This window comes from Balaenoptera musculus, chromosome 2 (genome assembly GCF_009873245.2).
Source record: "Balaenoptera musculus isolate JJ_BM4_2016_0621 chromosome 2, mBalMus1.pri.v3, whole genome shotgun sequence".
Taxonomy (NCBI): Eukaryota; Metazoa; Chordata; class Mammalia; order Artiodactyla; family Balaenopteridae; genus Balaenoptera; species Balaenoptera musculus.
Genome location: NC_045786.1, coordinates 167,515,328 through 167,534,232, shown reverse-complemented (window position 1 = coordinate 167,534,232; position 18,905 = coordinate 167,515,328). Strand labels below are relative to the sequence as shown.

Genomic DNA, 18,905 nt, shown 5'->3' with positions numbered 1-18,905 from the left:
CTCCACTTCATTTAGTTGTTTTTCTGGGGTTTTTTCTTGTTCCTTCATCTGATATATAGCCCTCTGCCTTTTCATCTTGTCTATCTTTCTGTAACTGTGGTTTTTGGTCCACAGGCTGCAGGATTGTAGTTTTTCTTGCTTCTGCTGTCTGCCCTCTGGTGGTTGAGGCTATCTAAGAGGCTTGATGGGAGGCTCTGGTGGTGGGTAGAGCTGACTGTTGCTGTGTCGGACAGAGCTCCGTAACACTTTAATCCACTTGACTGTTGATGGGTGGGGCTGGGTTCCCTCCCTGTTGGTTGTTTTGCCTGAGGCAACTCAACACTGGAGCCTACCTGGGCTCTTTGATGGAGTTAATAGCAGACTCTGGGAGGGCTCATGCCAAGGAGCACTTCCCAGAACCTCCGCTGCCAGTGTCCTTGTCCCCACGGTGAAACAGAGCCACCTCCCGCCTCTGCAGGAGACCCCCCCAACACCAGCAGGTAGGTCTGGTTCAGTCTCCCCCAGGGTCACTGCTCCTTCCCCTGGGTCCCGATGCGCACACTACTTTGTGTGTGCCCTCCAAGAGTGGGGTCTCTGTTTCCCCCAGTCCTGTCAAAGTCCTGCAATCAATTCCCACTAGGCTTCAAAGTCTCATTCTCTAGGAATTCCTCCTCCCGTTGCCAGACCCCCAGGTTGGGAAGCCTGACGTGGGGCTCAGAAGCTTCACTCCAGTGGGTGGACTTCTGTGGTATAAGTGTTCGCCAGTCTGTGAGTCACCCACCCAGCAGTTATGGGATTTGATTTTTCTCTGATTGCGCCCCTCCTACCATCTCACTGTGGCTTCTCCTCTGTCCTTGGACGTGGGGTATCCTCCTTGGTGAGTTCCAGTGTCTTCCTGTCGATGATTGTCCAGCAGCCAGTTGTGATTCTGGTGCTCTCGCAAGAGGGAGTGAGAGCACGTCCTTCTACTCCGCCATCTTGGTTAATCTCCCCAACATATTTTTTTCTTGATTTAAGCTGTGTAAAAAGGTTGTGTTTTTTTTTTTTCTTTTATGTAAAAGTATTTTAACAGAGTAGTGACTTCTTTAGCCGTAGAAACCTGAAAAACTCAAATTATGGTGACACCTTACTATGATCATTAAATTAATTTGTACTGGTATAAATAAACATGTAATTTTATCAGCAAGTGGATGACCTAAACTAGGGAGAGCACACAGGATAGTGGGAAAAGCCTTGGCTTGAGTAGCAGAAGGACCTAGTCCCAACCCAGGCTAGCCCATGCTGCCACAGTTAGCCAAGTGACATTGGACATAGTAATTCACCCGAGTTCAGTAAACATTAATGGAGTATCCACTCCATGCCAGGCACTGTGTCAGGGTACTGCATTGCTGTAATTCTTACCAAAAGATAAGGATTCTGATGGGTATTTTAAAATTCATTGACCCATAAGTCTATCCTTTTGGTACAGTTATGAATAGACTGTCTCGAAGGAGGAGGGTTGGATATTTATTAACAGTCTTTTTTGGGTTGAATGACTTGGCTGCATTATTCTTTTTTAATTATTATTTATTTATTGAAGTGCAGTTGATTTACAATGTTGTGCGTATGCATTATTCTTTTTTTAAAAAAATTTATTTATTTATTTTTGGCTGCGTTGGGTCTTTGTTGCTGAGCGCGGGCTTTCTCTAGTTGTGGCGAGCGGGGGCTACTCTTTGTTGTGGTGCGTGAGCTTTTCATTGCGGTGGCTTCTGTTGTTGCAGAGCACGGGCTCTAGGCACGCAGGCTCAGTAGTTGTGGCTCGCCGGCTCTAGAGCGCAGGCTCAGTAGTTGTGGCGCACGGGCTTAGTTGCTCCGCGGTATGTGGGATCTTCCCGGACCAGGGCTCGAACCCGTGTCCCCTGCATTGGCAGGCGGATTCTTAACCACTGTGCCACCAGGGAAGCCCCTGCATTATTCTTTAATGACTTTTCACGTTAACCCTATAAGGTGGGTATTATTATTTCTATTTTACAGATGGAGTTAAATAATTTGCCTCAAGTCACACAGCTAGCAAGTGGTATAGTGAGAATTCAGGTCTAACTCCTAAGCCTATTATTTCTTTATTAATCACATGGCTTCAAGCCAAGGAAAGAGCAGTTAATGTAACTGAGCATTTGTTTATTTCAGGCACTGTACTAGGCACTGTCATTTACGAGGTTTTATTTAATCTTCATGGGAAATCAGAGGTGGTAATATTTGAATTTTACAGTTTGACTTCAGGATCACTGGAAAAGTAACTTATGGTTGGACTTAATCTGAAGGTTATGTTTTGTTCTGCTTCTTGAAGGTGAGGGATATGCCCAGCCAAAATGATAATGTCAAATAAAGTATCCAGTAAACATTGGCTGTTGCTGGTTTCTTTATTTCATTATAGTGTGCTGTGTTTATGACTAAGATAAATCTTGGTGTGACGTTTAGATACAACTATTTAAACTTCCGGTTGCAAATTCAGTTACTTTTGACATTTGATTTGAAGGACTTTCATGACAGAAAAAAAGATACCTCGCAAAGATTCATAGATCCAAATGGGAGAATCCTATTGTTGACAACATTGCTAATGTTTCAATTCTCAGTCATCAATTATGCACAGGATTGTGTTGAAATCGCCTGTGAGATTCCCTTCTTCCTTGATCTCAGTCAGTTATTCTTGCTAATTAATTGGGAGATGTTGCACATATATATATATATATATATATATATATATAAAGTTAACTTTAAAACTCCTTTTTAAAAACTTTTTTAAGAAGACTAAATTTACTGAGATAATTTTTCATGTTTTCAAACCTTTGTAACCTGTGTAGATAACGACTTAAAAAAAACAGTGTTTTTAATAGACATTTTTTCAGCAACAAAATCATGAAACAGTGGAAACATTTCCAAATATAATTTTTCAAAATGTCCTCTCCATAGTACAAAAATCCTTTGAAAAGCAGCTACTTTTCTCAGTCATTAATAAAGTGGTATCTTTACTTTGAAAAGACAGATTAAGTGTGTTTTGTGTTTTGGAGTATACCTGCTGGGTAGCATGTACTACTGATAGCCATTTGTCATCACATAAAAGGTAGGCATATTTAAAATTCTAATCTTTGTGAAGAAGAAAATTGCTTATTATCTTTAAATTCAACTCCTAAATGTTTGGTCATAAGAAAACACAGGAAATCAGAAAGTTACTGTCATTTTCTGTCTCTCACAAAGATTCTACTGTTTAAAAGTCTGTTTTTCTTATGTAGACTGTATGCTCAAGTGTCAGTGCACTGAAATGGAACATCCAACCAAAGGTACCACTCTTCACCCTTCCCACTGTGGAACTGCTAGTCTTCTCTTTGTTCCAGTCTGATGTATGGCCTGAGCGAGAGTGCCAATGCCCATTTGTACATTAAGTATAGTACAACTTTTAAATCTGTTTTATCTTTATTTGAATTGTTATGCCTGGGCTTAAACTAATAAGGATGTATTCTTTTCCTAGTTAGTCTTACGGTATCAAAAAGAAGCGTATAACTTAATGTTTGCTTTTCTTCATCCTGCCAAGCACACCTTGAATTCCTAGTAGCGCTCATCGTTGTACTAGGTAGGCACTGTGGAAGACAAAGAACAATAATCAGCATTTATAGAGTGTTTCCTTGGTACCAGGAACCATGTTGGTAGCTTTACACGTTATTTCGTTTACACTCACAATAACCTTAAACTGGTAGTATCGCTATTTTATGGATGAGGAAATTGTGACTCAAGTTAAAAACCTGTCCAAAGCCACCCAGCTAGTAAGTGACCGAGCTACTGTGTTTTAAAGGACTATGTTTTAGAAGACTATTCTTCAAACATGTTTGCCCAGTTTTCTTTAAAAAATTTTTGAAACACTAACATATTCCTTGTACATTTTAAAATTGACTTTAAAATTTTTTCATTATAAGTTTAAATAGTTGTAATGATAATGTAAATACTGATATAATAAAAATATAGTTTTTTTACCCAGTAAGATCTAAATACCTGCCATTATATATTTAAACATGCTTGAACAAGGTCACCATTAATAGTTGGAAATTTAACGTTGTATGTTTTCCCATTGAACTCATATGTCCATCCAACTTCCTCTGCAAAATTTTATTGTAATTTGTATATTTTATGCTTACATCTTCTATTGATCATGCTGTCATTTCTCTATAATAAAAACATGTAACTAAATTGAAATCGATCATACTAAAAATTTTTGTCACAATTCAACTTTCTTTTGCATTAAGTGAATATTTTCTAGTGTAACATTTTAATTTCCATATGATTTCTTCACTATTTATTCTTTTTTTTGAGTTTTTTAGTGGTTGCTCTAGGGCTTACCATATTGATCTTATCAGTGTCTCCTTCACATAATCATTGGGTTTTAAGTGAATTTTTCCCCTGGATTGTTTTGTTATTAAAATTTTAAGGGCAGTTGATCAAAACAATATAAATATATTATACATTTGAATAACTAAACATAAAAACTTATTGGAAATATGTTTTTTGATGTTATGGGTGTGTTTCCCCCTCTTCCCTGATTTGTTCATGTATCCATAGATGAATATACTTACAACTAGAATTTGATAGGGTTCAGCATAAATTTCACTCTAAATTTTTAAAATAGTTATAAGCTTGAGAAACACTGATGTCCTAAATAAGTGGATGAGAATTATAGGGATTTTGTAGTAGCAGTATCACTTAGTTCTTTGAATTTCTTTGAATGGCAATGCCAAAAATATGTATAAGGTGGGGAAAGACCAGAAAACTTATTGCTGGTCCTGCCTGAAGATTTTTATATCCTAGGCAGTGCATAAGGGAGGGTTCAGGAAGGGAAAAAGATATGCCTTTTTTGGCTCAGTGGGAGAAGGGAGACTGTACAAGGGAATATGGGAAAAGAGACCCAACATAATGCCAGTGCTTTAAGTACCCTTCTCAGGAAGGTCCATTTTAGGAAAGAATATATTTGGAGATTGGGGATCTGGAATTTTATACCTTAAAACCATCCATGCCCATGTACTCTTTAGGAAGTCTGTAGGAGCACACAAACACCATTGTGAAGAAAGCCTATTAAAATAGTGACTTCCAGTGACTTCCCTGGTGGTCCAGCGGTTAAGACTCTGCGCTTCCACTGCAGGGGGCACGGGTCCCTGGTCGGGGAACTAAGATCCTGCATGCTGTGGTGCAGCCAAAAAAAAAAAAAAAAATCAAAGTAGTAACCTCCAGTGGTAGAACGTGAGCCAGTCTAGATCTCAATGTTCAGCGTTAGGTTTGTAGACAAAGAATTACAACACTACCCTTATGCAACATAGCATACAGGAAGCACATTACGTGTAGGCTGGCATTTAATAAATTTTTGTTATTTTAATTTAAAAAGTTTATTGTCTGTCAAAAAAACCCATTTAATTATTCTACTAACTGTATTTACATCCGTCTTCCTTTTGTTGTAGTTAAAACTTCACTGAAATTGCTGTCAATGGGATCACCTATACCCTAAATGTCACTAAATTCAGTGGACATTTAAAAATCTTTGACTTCTTGTTAGTTCTTGTTGCACTGGACCACTCTTTATGTTGTCTTTCCACAATTTTCTGGGACAAGAGGCTCTCTTGATTTTCTTTCTACTTCTCTGTTTGCTTTTTTTTTTTTTTTACAGTTTACTTTGCACGTTCCTCTTTCTTAACTTGTTTCTTAAATGTTGGTGTTTATCAGGATTCTGTCCTAGGCCTCTTGTCTTTTTACTCTACATTAGTTCCCAAAGGCTGTCTCTCCTCACCCCTGTGGCTTCATTTACCCTCTGTGTTTATAAAGCCCTTCTGTATTATAAGCCCAGATGGCTCTCCTGAGCTCTAGACCTCCTAGCCATCTCCACCTTGATGTCTGCTCAGATATACTCTTTGGAACTGAATTCTTCATCTTCCCCTTCCCCTGTCTCAGTAGATGGCACCCCTATCTAAGCCGTTGCCCAGGCCAGCAACCTGTGAGTCATTCTTCATTCCTTCTTGTCTTTACCCCTCATGATGCCAGTTAATTTTACTTCCTAATATATTTCAAAAATCCATCTTCCTCTAACTTTCCTCATTGTCACTATCCTTGCCAAACCAAACTTTAGTTTCTCTTACTTATAACGTCCTTTCTGCTTGAGTTTCACTTTCCTCCAATACATGCTGTACGTGACAGCAGGAGTGGCTCACTAACAGTTCTTTCCTCATCATGGCGCCCTTGCTTAAAGTCTTTCACTGGCTTCACATTGCCCTTGAGATAAATTTCAGACTCTTTAACATTAATTACAAGGCTTTTTGGATCCCATTCACCCTTATCTATGTAGCCTTATCTCTAGTCGTCACCCTGGCATGCTACACGAAAGCCTAAAGCAGCTTTTTCCACACCTGCCCCCCACCCCGCCCAAAACTCTTGTATCTCAAATATGTGTGCTTGTACACTCTGACCTCTGCCTTCTTTGAATCCTACATGCTATTGTCTCTGTCTGGACCACTGTGTCCGATTAACTCCTCAGCCTTCTGGTCTCAGCTTTAAATAGCACTTCCTCAGGTGGCCTGCCTTGTATCTCTAGCTTAGGTTCTTTTACACGTTCAAATAGTACAGTGTATTTCCTCTGTCATGCAACTTATCACACTTTAGTTAAATGTGTCTTTTGTGGTAAGCTGTTTTGTCAGCTTAGTGAGGACCAGGAATCATCCTTATCTTGGTCTCTGCTTTCTTTATGCTTAGTGCCTGACACATGTATGAACTTATTTAGCATCTCTGAATAAGTTAACAATTTTAAGTTCTTGTTCTTGTGATTTCAAAATGCACTTTTTTTTTTCTCTTTAGTGTCTCAATGAGATCCTGGAGTCAGCAGATGCGCCTTTAGAAGTCACTGAGGGATTCATACAGTCAATTTCTCTGTCTGTTCCCTGGGGCTCCTTGCTGCAGGATAATTGTGCACTGGAAATGAAAGGGTTAGAACTGGTCTTCCGACCTAGACCTCGCCTAGGTAGGTGTATATTATGTGTTTCTGTTTGTTTCTATTTTTAATTTTCAGAGATTGGGAAAGTAACCTAATTGCGTTAAATTCAGTATTAATTTTGCATTGTATTTGTGAGATTTTCAGTAGATAAAATATTAGGGCGTGGTCCATGTGGGGGGCATGTGATTGTATCTTCAGAGTTATTTCTGACTCTATTTACCTACAGGAACTTTAGCATATAGATGATTGGTTTAATTGTTACCAATTTTCTAAAGTGACTTATGCTTTTTTTTTTTTACTTGAAGTATAGAGATTTACAATGCTTCAGGTGTACAGCAAAGTGATTGTTATACATATTTATATGTTTATATGTATATATATTATGGTTCAAATTATTTTCCATTATCAATTATTACACAATACTGAATAAAAAGTGACTTATGTTTTAAAGATTCAAAGTACTGTGCCAGAAAGCAAGGAAGTGCTCAAAGATTGATGGAGAAATGTTAAAAGGACACAGGATTGGGCTTGAAGGGGCTCCCGTTGGCCAAATCTGGAAAACTTGGGCATCAAAAAGGATAATGACAATAATGGATTATAACACACTAAATTAAAAAAACCCCTAAGTCCATGTCAATACAAATAAGTAAATAAGTATGTAAGGGGGGCAAGGAGAAGGGAAAGCTCTTCATTGCTACTACTTATAAACATAAAAAAATGATAGGGCTTCCCCGGTGGCGCAGTGGTTGAGAATCCGCCTGCCAATGCAGGGGACACGGGTTCGAGCCCTGGTCTGGGAAGATCCCACATGCCACGGAGCAACTAGACCTGTGAGCCACAACTACTGAGCCTGTGCTCTAGAGCCCGTGAGCCACAACTACTGAGCCTGCGTGTCTGGAGCCTGTGCTCCGCAACAAGAGAGGCCGCGATAGTGAGAGGCCCGCGCACCGCGATGAAGAGTGGCCCCCGCTTGCCGCAACTAGAGAAAGCCCTCGCACAGAAACGAAGACCCAACACAGCCAAAAATAAATAATAAATAAATAATAAATAAATTAAAAAAAAAAGATAGAATATCCCCATGTTTTCAGCCACCATAGTAAAAATTAATGGTATCAAGATCATCAATGAACGCTGATACCATTCGGTGAAGGGTTGTTGAAAAACTGGGTATTTAGACAGTATCAGAATATCTCCCACTGTTTACATATTATTTGCAGAGGGAAAAAGTTTCTTTTACAGTGCAGAAAATTGACAGTCACCACTGTAACTGAGTGATCAAGCTTAACCTTATCAATAATGGGTTAAACTGACATCATGTGTGTCCTGACTGAGGGACTGAGAAAGACGTGATCACTTACGTATTATTCCTGCTAAAAGTGCTTAATCTGAATCAAATCACGAGGAAGCAGTCAGACAAATCCAAAATAAGGGAAATTCTATAAACTAACTGGTTGGTACTGTTAAAAAAATGGCGGTGTCATGAAAGACAATGAAGGTAGAGGAACTGTTCAGATCAAAGGAGACTAAAGACACGAATAACTAATTGCACTACATAATTCTCTTTCTCTTTCTTTCTTTCCTATGAAGAGTGTTACTGAGGCAGCTGGGGAAATTTGGGTATTGAATGTATGTAAGATATTGTGTCAGTGTTACGTTGCTTGGGTGTGTTAATGGTATTGAGCTTTTGCAGGAGACTGGTCCTGTTCTTAGGAGTTACATGCTGACGTCATTAGGAGTGAGTGTTATGATGTCTGCAGTTTACCTTCAAATAGTTCAGTGGAAGTTTGAGAGTGTGTATGTAGTCTTTTTTTTTTTTTTCCTGGCTGCACTGGGTCTTTGTTGCGGTGTGTGGGCTCTTCGTTGCGGCGCGCGGACTTCTCTAGGTGTGGCGTGCGGGCTCCAGAGCACGCGGGCTCAGTAGTTGCGGCGTACGGACTCTCTAGGTATGGCACGTGGGCTTAGTTGCCCCGCAGCATATGGGATCTTAGTTCCCCGACCAGGGATTGAGCCCACGTCCCCTGCATTGGAAGGCGGATTCTTAACCACTGGACCACCAGGGAAGTCTCAGTGTGTGTGTAATCTTGATGAATCTAGGTGTAGGGTATGCAGATGTTCATTGTACACCTCTTTCTTAGGATTGAAAATTTTCAGAAGAAAACTTTGGGAAGGAAAAGATTTAAAGTAGTAGCAAGTCATTGTTTACAAGTATATGCGTGTGGTAGCTTTAATTACACATATGATGTTTTCTGATTTATCAAACATGTATACTGTGCTTCTTGCATGCCAGATACTGTTCTGGGTGGTTTACAAGTACTATCCTCACAGTAGCTCTTTGACATAGATACTTTTAATTATCTCCATTTTGCTGAATAGGAAATTGAAGCGTAAATACTAGGTTTAATAACTTGTCCAAGGTTATAGCTAATTAAATGGAAAAGATGGAATCTGGACCTAGGCAGTCTAGTTCTGGAGCCCCTATTCTTAACCACTGTGCTATGTTGTGTCTTGGATTGTCTACTGCAGAGAGTGTGTGTTTATGTATAAGCTAGTAAAGTCATGATGGTGAATCATCTTAAATTATGAACTTAAATTCTTTCAGTGACAAGTGATGTTTGTAAAGATATATTTGAAGAATTATAATCCCAAGTGCTGCCTGAAACACCAGCGTTTAAGTTATGCTTAGTAAAATTTAGTATTTGTATTTTTAAAATTGGTAATCTATGCATGGAAATTCTTAATAATCTGGTATTTAATTAACAAGAATATTTTATATTTTAACCAAGCTGAGTAGATGTAGTAATACTTTACTAAGGAAAGTCAAATATTTTACCCTTATTTTAAAAATATTTCATTAAAAGGACTTTTAATTTTAGAAGACAATAGTTCTAGTCATCTCTGTCAGTTTGTTTTGAATAACATAAGGAAGTGTGGTGGAATTCTCTCATAAGGGAGGATCTGGAAAGGACTTCTCACAGTTCGTGTGTTCCTTCTCCAAGGATGCTCTTCTGTTTTATCTACATTTATAGTAACCTTCTAAAGCCTAGGTCAACTGCTATCTCTACTTTCCTGTGAATTCCCTCAGCTAGAAGATTTAGTCTCTTCTCTTAGCTATCATAATATTTTCTGTTGACACTCAGTAGTTGGCTATTAATTCTTCTTAATTTTATCTCATTTCTTCTACTATTTTGTAGTCTTTTTGAGGGCAGAATTAATAATTATTTTATTTTTCTTTCTTTTATAGAAGGGTCAGCTAACTATGGCCTGCACACCAAATCTGGTCTGTCATCTGTTTTTGTAAATAAATTTTTATTGGAACATCACCATATATACATATTCATTCATTCTCTCTGGCTGCTTTTGTACTAGAGTGAGAGAGTTGAGTAGTTGTGATAGAGACCATATGGCCCACAAAGCCTAAAATATTTACTGTCTGATCCTTTGCAGGAATTTTGTTGACCCCTGCTGTACAGTATTTTGAACAATACCACTCATATAAAATATCCATTAAATACTTGAATGAATATGTGAATTAATATTTGTCAGATATATATCATGTAATGAGAACATGTGTCTCTGGACTTTTTTCTGTGATTTTTTTTTTTTTCCTTCTCAGTTATTATAAGGTGATGTTTAAATCTAAGGAGTAATTTCTAGACTATTGTATCCCTGGGTGACACCATGATGCTGAATATCTCTTGGAGGATTAAGAATTTATCTGTTTGAAATGTGTGATTTTAAGAAATGGCTTTGTTGTAACTGTGAGAAGTTATTTAGGATTAATCTATATTTTCTGCAGCAACTGGTTCTGAGCCTATGTATTGGTCAAGTTTCATGACCAGCAGTATGCAATTGGCAAAAGAATGTCTTAGCCAGAAACTAACAGATGAACAAGGAGAAGGATCCCAGCCTTTTGAAGGACTTGAAAAGTTTGCTGAAACCATTGAAACAGGTTTGGCATTATTGAGTATTTTCAAAAATTTTAGATTTTACTTAGTAGTAAGCCTTGTATAAGAAAAACTCATTTGAGTGATTTTAAAAGAATTGTTATTCTTACTTCAGAACTTTAGAACTGAGGTTATTTTAAAAATTGTACAGTAAATCCCCCACATACAAACCTTCAAGTTGCGAACTTGCAAAGATGTGAACGTGCGTTCACATGTCCAATCACGTGTTAGTTCACATGTCTGGTGTACATTGTCACGTGTGTGCATCCTCTTCAAGTGGTTATGCTTTTGTGTACTTTACTGCACAGTACTATATAGAGTACAGTCATACAGTATCTTTATTTCAAGCCCAGGATGTCTGGAAGCAAGCATAAAAACAGCAGTGCTGTAGCTGGTACTACTACCAGCCCCTGTATGCCAGCTGTTGTGCTGTACTACTGTACTTTTCAACGTACTGTACTGTAAGATTAAAAATGTTTTATTTTTTATGTTTGTTTTTTTATGTATTATTTGTGTGAAAAGTATTATAAACCTATTACAGTACAGTACTATATAGCCGATTGTGTTAGTTGGGTACCTAGGCTAACTTTGTTGGACTTACGAAAAAATTGGACTCGCTCTCGGAACGGAACTCGTTCATATGTAGGGGACTTACTGTATTCAATTAAATTTCATGTTCTTTTTTACCCTAGTTTCTCCTCTGTTTATTTTATTATGCTTGCATAATGAAGGGATTAGAATTCAACAGATAGTGTTAGTCATTGCCCCAGGTTGAGATGTAACATGAGTAAGTGCTCAGCAAGGCAAAATATTTATGACAAAGCTCAAGATTTGGGGGTTTTTTTAAGGAAAGAAATTCAACTTCTATTTTGTAAGTTCTTATTAAACTAATTTAGTATTTATTCCTTTCATTAGAAGTTTTTATTTAGTATACACATGGTCTCATGTTGACGGTTACCTGTTTACTCTAGTACTAAGAAGAGTAAAAGTCACTTTTATAGACACTGTCTTGAGAATTGAACATGTGCCAGAAAATTCCAAAACTGGAACTGCACTTGAAATTCGAATAGAAAGGTAAGACTTCTTATATCTGAAAGCAAATTACCCTGTTCTTTCCTTTGTAAATAATAAAATCTGACTCTCATTAGATTTCAGGATGCTTTTGGAGTTTAGAGGTGCTTGTATTAAGTTAATATATTACATTATTTCTGAGTAAAGTGCTTGTCTCTAAGTTATGTTCTAATCCCATTATTGAAAACTAAAAGTACCAGTTGGGGTATAATTATATACAATATAATGCTCTGAATATTTGATTTCACAAAGCAAGTAATTCTCTTTTAGTTAATATGAAATCAAAATAATGACTATTTGAGTGGTACTAAATTTAAGGTACTCCTGTTGGAGAGTTTCAGTTTTTTCATATGAACAATGTACTATTTAGATGTGTCTCATTAATGTGATAAGCTTTTTTGCTTTGCTTTATTTGGTCTATGTGCTGCTTTAGGCTAAGACTGTTGTTTTCTTTGACGATTCTGTGAGGGTATTTTAAGGTCAATATGTACAATAGTGATTTACTTAAAAAGATATAAACACATCACTTTTCCTTTTCTGTGTTTGCCCACTTGGAGCGCCTATAAATAGCTCTAAAACAGGGATTGATTTACATACCCACTACTGAGTGTTGTTTTGAGGTAGTAACTCTTCACCTGTGTCTTAATGCCACATGAGCTGTCAGCAGAGATAAGCAGAAAGAAGTATGTACACCGAGCACCAAAGACACTTTGTATGTGGATCTGTTGGGGGCCTTTATTGAGCTCTGGTTTCTGTCTTTCACAAAACATAGCTATTAGTGAAACAGTTACTGTTAACAGATCTTTGAAATTAGGTTGCATTACCTTAAAATGGTATATTTAAAAAGTTTCTAAAGTCTCATGCATTTAGCACAACAATATTTTATTTAAGCTGAAGATGAGTCGTAAGGACTCATAGAATAGTTACAGGAATTCAAGAAATGTCATGTCAGACTTGTGACTTGGAGCCAAATGCTGTCTCACTGTTAACCAAGAGATGTTTGTGAGGGAGCACAGGAGTTGTTTTCCTTGAAGCTAACTTTAGGAAGTTATTAATTTTTTCCCCCAAATTTAGGAGCCTCAAACGTTACCTTCTTGGGCTTAATGTCTCTTCATGAAAATACTTACTGCAGTAAAGCATGGTAATGCTAACCCACCTTTTAGGTATATTCTAAGAAGAGCTAACACTTGAAAAATTCCTTTAACTTCAACAGCTATGTGCATTTCTTATAATTGCAAGTAGGTTTTCCTAGGAGTTTTATGCAAATGCTCTTTTTGTTTTTAACTTTAAGAACCATGTACTGTGATGAAACTGCTGACGAGTCCTCAGGAATTAATGTACATCAGCCCACAGCTTTTGCTCACAAGTTACTTCAGCTCTCTGGAGTGTCTCTCTTCTGGGATGAGTTTTCTGCATCAGCAAAATCTTCCCCAGTTTGTTCAACTGCACCAGCGGTAAGGAAAACAAAACAAAAAACCAAAAAACCAATATCATAGATTTTTGAAAGGTTTACATGAGAGTTATTAAAATTTCCTAGGGTATGTAATATGTACTAATAGGTTTCCATCTGATGTGAGAGTTAACACAAATATTCAGTAATGGGGGCATATATTTTGGAGATTTAAGAATACTCACATTTATAATTAATGCCATTTCTGCCAGTTTGCTATGTATTAACTTGATAGAGAAACAGTGGATTCTATGTCTTAGAGGGAAATGATATATTAACATCTAATACCCTTTTTACAGTAAAAACAGGAAATCAAGTAATGTTCACATTTACCTTACATGCTGAATGTATTGCTGAAGATATATCTTACAAGTCATATCTTAAAGAAGTTTTATAATTAAGGAACTCTTTGTTAATCCCTTCTAAGAGTGGAGAGTCCTTTTATAAATTAATCACTCCATAATTTATCTTTTACTTTATTTCACAAATCTTATTTTCTTAATTATAGAATGTCTATTAAATTTTCTTATTATGGAACTTGAACAGAGACTGTGCTTTATTCATAAAGTCCTTTTCCATGATTTGCCTTTATTAAGGTACTGTGCTGTTTCATGGTAGCTCTACAATACTGGTTTATCCATTGTCACATCATACAGTTTTCATGTCAAATACTTCATTCTTCTTAAACTGACAATTGTACTTTGCATTTCAATTTATTTACATTAAGGTATTTTAAAGAATTGCTTTTCTTCTTATTGCCTTACTGTAGGAAGCTGAGCCAAAGCTATCCCCTAGCTGGAGTCCCAGAATTGTTTATGAGCCACACCCACAACTAACTAGGAGTTTGCCAGAGGCAGCACCCTCTGACCCCGTGCAGATTGGAGGGCTAGTCGGTAGCTTGGGGTTGAGTCTCACATTGAAACAGAATGAGGTACTTCCTGGAGCTAAGGTAAGTATTTGTTTTATTTTCTGTAGATAAAAACAGAATAAAGCCACAGGCATCCTTTACTGTATGCGGGGACCCACTGATTGGTTGCTGTAAATTACCCTGTGACGAGGGGGCCACGGTCTTGGAGTCAGCGTTTTTACTCTCAGCTGGTGCTTCCGTCTGTCGGTGACAGAGTTCGGGTGAAGACGGGCCTTCTGCCCATCTGATGCAGCTCAGGATTTGAAGCTGTCTCCTACGCTTACTTTCCTCCACTTTCAGAAACATTCATTAGTTCAGATAACTAGGAATGTCTTAAAGAATCTCTATCGTCATCAAATGATAAAGTTAAAGGAAGGAGGGATTGGGAAAGCAAGTTGACTGAAGGGGATGTTTAATTACGTGTATGTAAAACTATCCACCTATGTGTATTTTGAATGGAATGTCCGTTTTTATAATATTTATGAAAAGAGATTGATTTTTTTCATGATGTCTTATAGCTTTTTGAAGACAGTGTAAAGACAACTGTACTCATTTCTTAGGGAACAATATTGAACAGCCTGGAGAATCAGGCTGAATACAGCCTTGCGTGTATTTAGTCAGTTAACAATGTGTCTGTCAGGTATTATTTTCAGACTCTGAAAACTAATCTTTCATATAATCTGTGTAAAATGTAGTTTGAGAAGATATCAGGGTTTATTCATTTGTATATTCACTTATCTAACTAGCTCTAGACATTTGAGTGACTACTGTATGCCAGACCCCATACAAGTTCTTGGGACAGATGCAGAGATGAACGGAATGCAATCTTTGTCTTAATAAAAGATAAAATAAGGGCATAGACACGGCTGTGGGAATGTGGAAGGGGGAGCCACGGAGTACATGTGAACATACATAGAAAGGTTTTAAGTTCAGCATATAATCAGAAAGAGATCTTCCCACTGTCCCCAGCCTCAACTCCTTGTTGATTTATGGCCTGGGATGTCAGCAGTCAGTAAGGAGCCCCATGAAACCAGCACTCCACGGGTCAGCTTAGCTTAAAATCCTGGCTCTGGGTCTGGTAGATGGCCTTGCGCAAATCACTTAATCTTTGTGAACTGTTTTCTCATCTGTAAGACAGGAACAGTACTAAGAATTAGAGGAAATAAAAGCATCTAACACAGTGCCCCAGTACTCAAAAAACAAAGTTGGTAATAATGATTATTATTGTTATTGGAGAATGTGTTATTTTATTAGTTAGATCATGGAAATTTCTCAAAGTCACTATGTAATTTATTTTATTTTTTGTTCTTACAATCAGAAGAAATTTGTTTTTCGCCTGGGAAGGGTGCCATTTCCCAAATATAAGTGTTTTCTTAATTGAATTATTTTTAAATTGTAAAATGGCATAAAGATAATAGGAGTCCGTGCTAACGTTAGAAATAAGAGGAGGTGAATGAAAAGTAAGGCGAGCATATTCAACTTTCCAGAATGTGATGTAGAGAACAGGGTAATTGCTTTTGTCAGAGTATACTCCAAAAGAATCAGGGTGAGAGTGGGATCGGGTTTTTATTTCTAAAAGGAAAAATGGACAGGGAGTTGGAAAAGAGAAGGGAATTCCACACGAGCACCCTCTTTCTGCTGTGGCTCTGTGCCCAGTGGAGAGTGGGCTTTGTGGGGCACAGAGGGCATTCACAGGGACACACTGTTGATAGAGAAGGTCCTTGCATGTTCTACAAAGGAGTGTGATTTGTGGGCAAACTTATGAAAGCCAACTTTATTTGCTCTTGGTTTGAATCAAGCTTTAAAAATTATGATTTGAGTCTTTTGAAATCATGATGGGAATGATTACTCGGTTACTGCTATAGATAGTCCTTCTTGGAGACTGTATCTTAAGGCCTCCTCAAATAGCTTAAATACTCAGAAAACTCAGAGAGACACAAAGTGTAACATTGGACTTGCCAACATGGAATTTCTCAGGAGGATTTTCCCTCTTAAAACAACAGTTGTTGGCCTTATATCTTTTCATTTAGGTTGTGTGGATTAGTAGAGAGAATCTTAGGTAAAGGAATCCAAGGCTAAATGATCAGTATTCCTCTTAGTGCATTAAAATATACTGGGATTTGTCATGATGAGTTTATAGAGTATTCATCCTGAGTAGTTTTCTTTCTTGCTTTCTTTCTTTTTTTTTTCAAGTTGGATATTGATGGACAGATAGACTCTATACATCTATTCCTGTCGCCAAGGCAGGTGCACTTGCTTTTGGATATGTTAGCAGCTGTTGCTGGACCAGGCAAGTATAATTCTGTTATTATTTCTAATTCTTTAAAACTTTTTAGCTAAAATATATAGCATACAAATAGGAAATTGTATTATTATATAGGAAATGTGTGAACTTAAAGCTGTATTGTAGGGACTTTCCTGGTGGCACAGTGGTTAAGAGTCCACCTGCCAATGCAGGGGACACGGGTTCGATCCCTGGTCTGGGAAGATCCCACAAGCACGGAGCAACTAAGCCTGTGCACCGCAACTGCTGAGCCTGCGTGCTGCAACTACTGAAGCCCACGCACTCTAGGGCCTGCATGCTGAAACTACTGAGCCCGTGTGCTGCAACTATTGAAGCCCACATGCCTGGAGCCCGTGCTCCGCAACAAAAGAAGCCACCGCAATGAGAAGCCCACGCACTGCAATGAAGAGTAGCCCCTGCTCGCTGCAACTAGAGAAAGCCCGTGCACGGCAACGAAGACCCAATGCAGCCAAAAAAAAAAAAAAAAAAAAGCTGTATTGTATTGTAAATAAGAATCCTCAATAGTTAAATTTGGTCGGATCTTTCAAATTGTATTATCATGGCACAAATTGGAGTTCAGATTGTTTGTATCACGTACGTAACACTTTCAGAACTGACTGGCTTACTTCCTTGGTTGGGGGTAGTGCCTCATACAACTGAGAAGGTGTAATTCTTAAACACATTAAATAGCACGCACTTAAAATTTTGAATGACTTATCTATCAGAGATCAGATCTTCTGATTCCTAGCTAGCTGCTTAGAGCTATTGCTTAGATCTCCAGTTAATATTAAACAGTGGTGGTTTTGCACTGACTGTGGTACTAAGTTGCCATTGATATTGGATAAGTGGGTTGGGAGAGAAGTGATTAATTAACTCCAAATTTAATTACTGTTTTGCTTTCCTTTTGTATACTTGTAGAAAATTCAAGCAAAATCGGGTTAGCTAATAAAGACAGAAAAAATCGACCCATGCAGCAAGAAGATGAATATCGAATTCAAATGGAATTAAACCGGTATTATTTGAGGAAGGATTCCCTCTCTGCGGGTGTATCCTCAGAGCAAAGCTTTTATGAGACAGAAGCGGCTCGTACACCTTCTAGCCGGGGTAAGCAACTCAAAAAGTTGACTTCAGAATCATACATTCTCATCATAGAGCAAGGTAAACTTAATTTTGGCTGCTGTAAAATGGAGTTCAGCAATGAAAAGACTGAAGATCCAAGAAGGTTTAAATTTATCAGTCGATCTAAGCACAGCCTTACAGTGATGCGCTGGCACACACGTGCTGCAGTGTCCCTTTTGATTGTATAGTTTTGTTTTGTAAATCATGATTTATTCTAAGGAAAGTCAATTAAAAATGTGGATTTACACAGAAGATAAATTGGGGGTAATTATTCATTTTGTCAAATTCTTATGTGCTCTCATAATAACTTACAGTAGTTTTCTTTACATAGGAACCTTTGTCCATTAATCTTTCTATCAATTAAATGTAAATATAATCTTTACCCGGTTTACTTTGCATTTCAGAATGTGTAAGCACTAACTAATACCATGAATAATAAGAATCAATTTAAGTATGGTATGTTGAACTAAATAAAAATTAAAGTCTACTCAAGAAATTCTGGCCATAAGAAACTTCATTTGCATGAGGGTAAAACAGTCTCTAGAAAGAAGTAAAACATAAATAGAATTCTAAATAAAATATTCAACTCTTTTTTTTTTTTTTTTTTTTAAGAAATAGCTATATCCATATGAAACCAGAGATTGCAAGATATTTATACTATTTAAAAATCTGGATTATTTTAAAATCATATGACAGTTAATGACATTACATTATACCATGTAATGCAGCTTATCATATATTTTTTTAAAAAGTTCACCAGTGGGCTAGCTTAACCTTTTGTTAATCTATATTCAGTTGAGTTTTTACTATGACATTAATATCTTGGTTCCAAAGAAATTACCCCATTTGAAGTAACATAAAATTTAGGACATCACTATATCTCAGATAACCTGAGGGAAGAATATGATATTAATATATATGAACTTATTTAAAGATGTGAATTGGAATTATAATAAAACTGACAAAGTTTAATTCTGTCTAGAAGAAGAAGTTTTTTTCTCCATGGCTGATATGGACATGTCCCATAGTCTCTCTTCTCTTCCACCTCTTGGGGAACCCCCAAATATGGACCTTGAGTTATCATTAACTAGTACATATACAAACACCCCAGCAGGATCTCCGTTAAGTACTACTGTGGTAAAGTATTAATTAAT

The 18,905-nt window shown here is 37.4% G+C and overlaps 1 protein-coding gene across 4 annotated transcripts in view; it reads left to right on the top strand.

Moving 5' to 3' along the window:
* ATG2B (autophagy related 2B) overlaps nucleotides 1–18,905 on the top strand; it is a 78,667-nt gene that overhangs the window by 7,364 nt on the left and 52,398 nt on the right. For 3 of the 4 annotated variants that reach the window (XM_036841771.1, XM_036841770.1, XM_036841772.1), the window contains exons 2-9: nucleotides 6,841–7,003; nucleotides 10,773–10,925; nucleotides 11,892–11,994; nucleotides 13,283–13,445; nucleotides 14,211–14,390; nucleotides 16,542–16,638; nucleotides 17,551–17,736; nucleotides 18,734–18,888. In XM_036841771.1, coding sequence (XP_036697666.1) covers nucleotides 6,841–7,003; nucleotides 10,773–10,925; nucleotides 11,892–11,994; nucleotides 13,283–13,445; nucleotides 14,211–14,390; nucleotides 16,542–16,638; nucleotides 17,551–17,736; nucleotides 18,734–18,888 — 1,200 coding nt within the window. Of the gene's footprint in view, nucleotides 1–6,840; nucleotides 7,004–10,772; nucleotides 10,926–11,835; nucleotides 11,995–13,282; nucleotides 13,446–14,210; nucleotides 14,391–16,541; nucleotides 16,639–17,550; nucleotides 17,737–18,733; nucleotides 18,889–18,905 lie in introns of those variants that run through there. The other variant, XM_036841773.1, reaches the window with a different exon arrangement.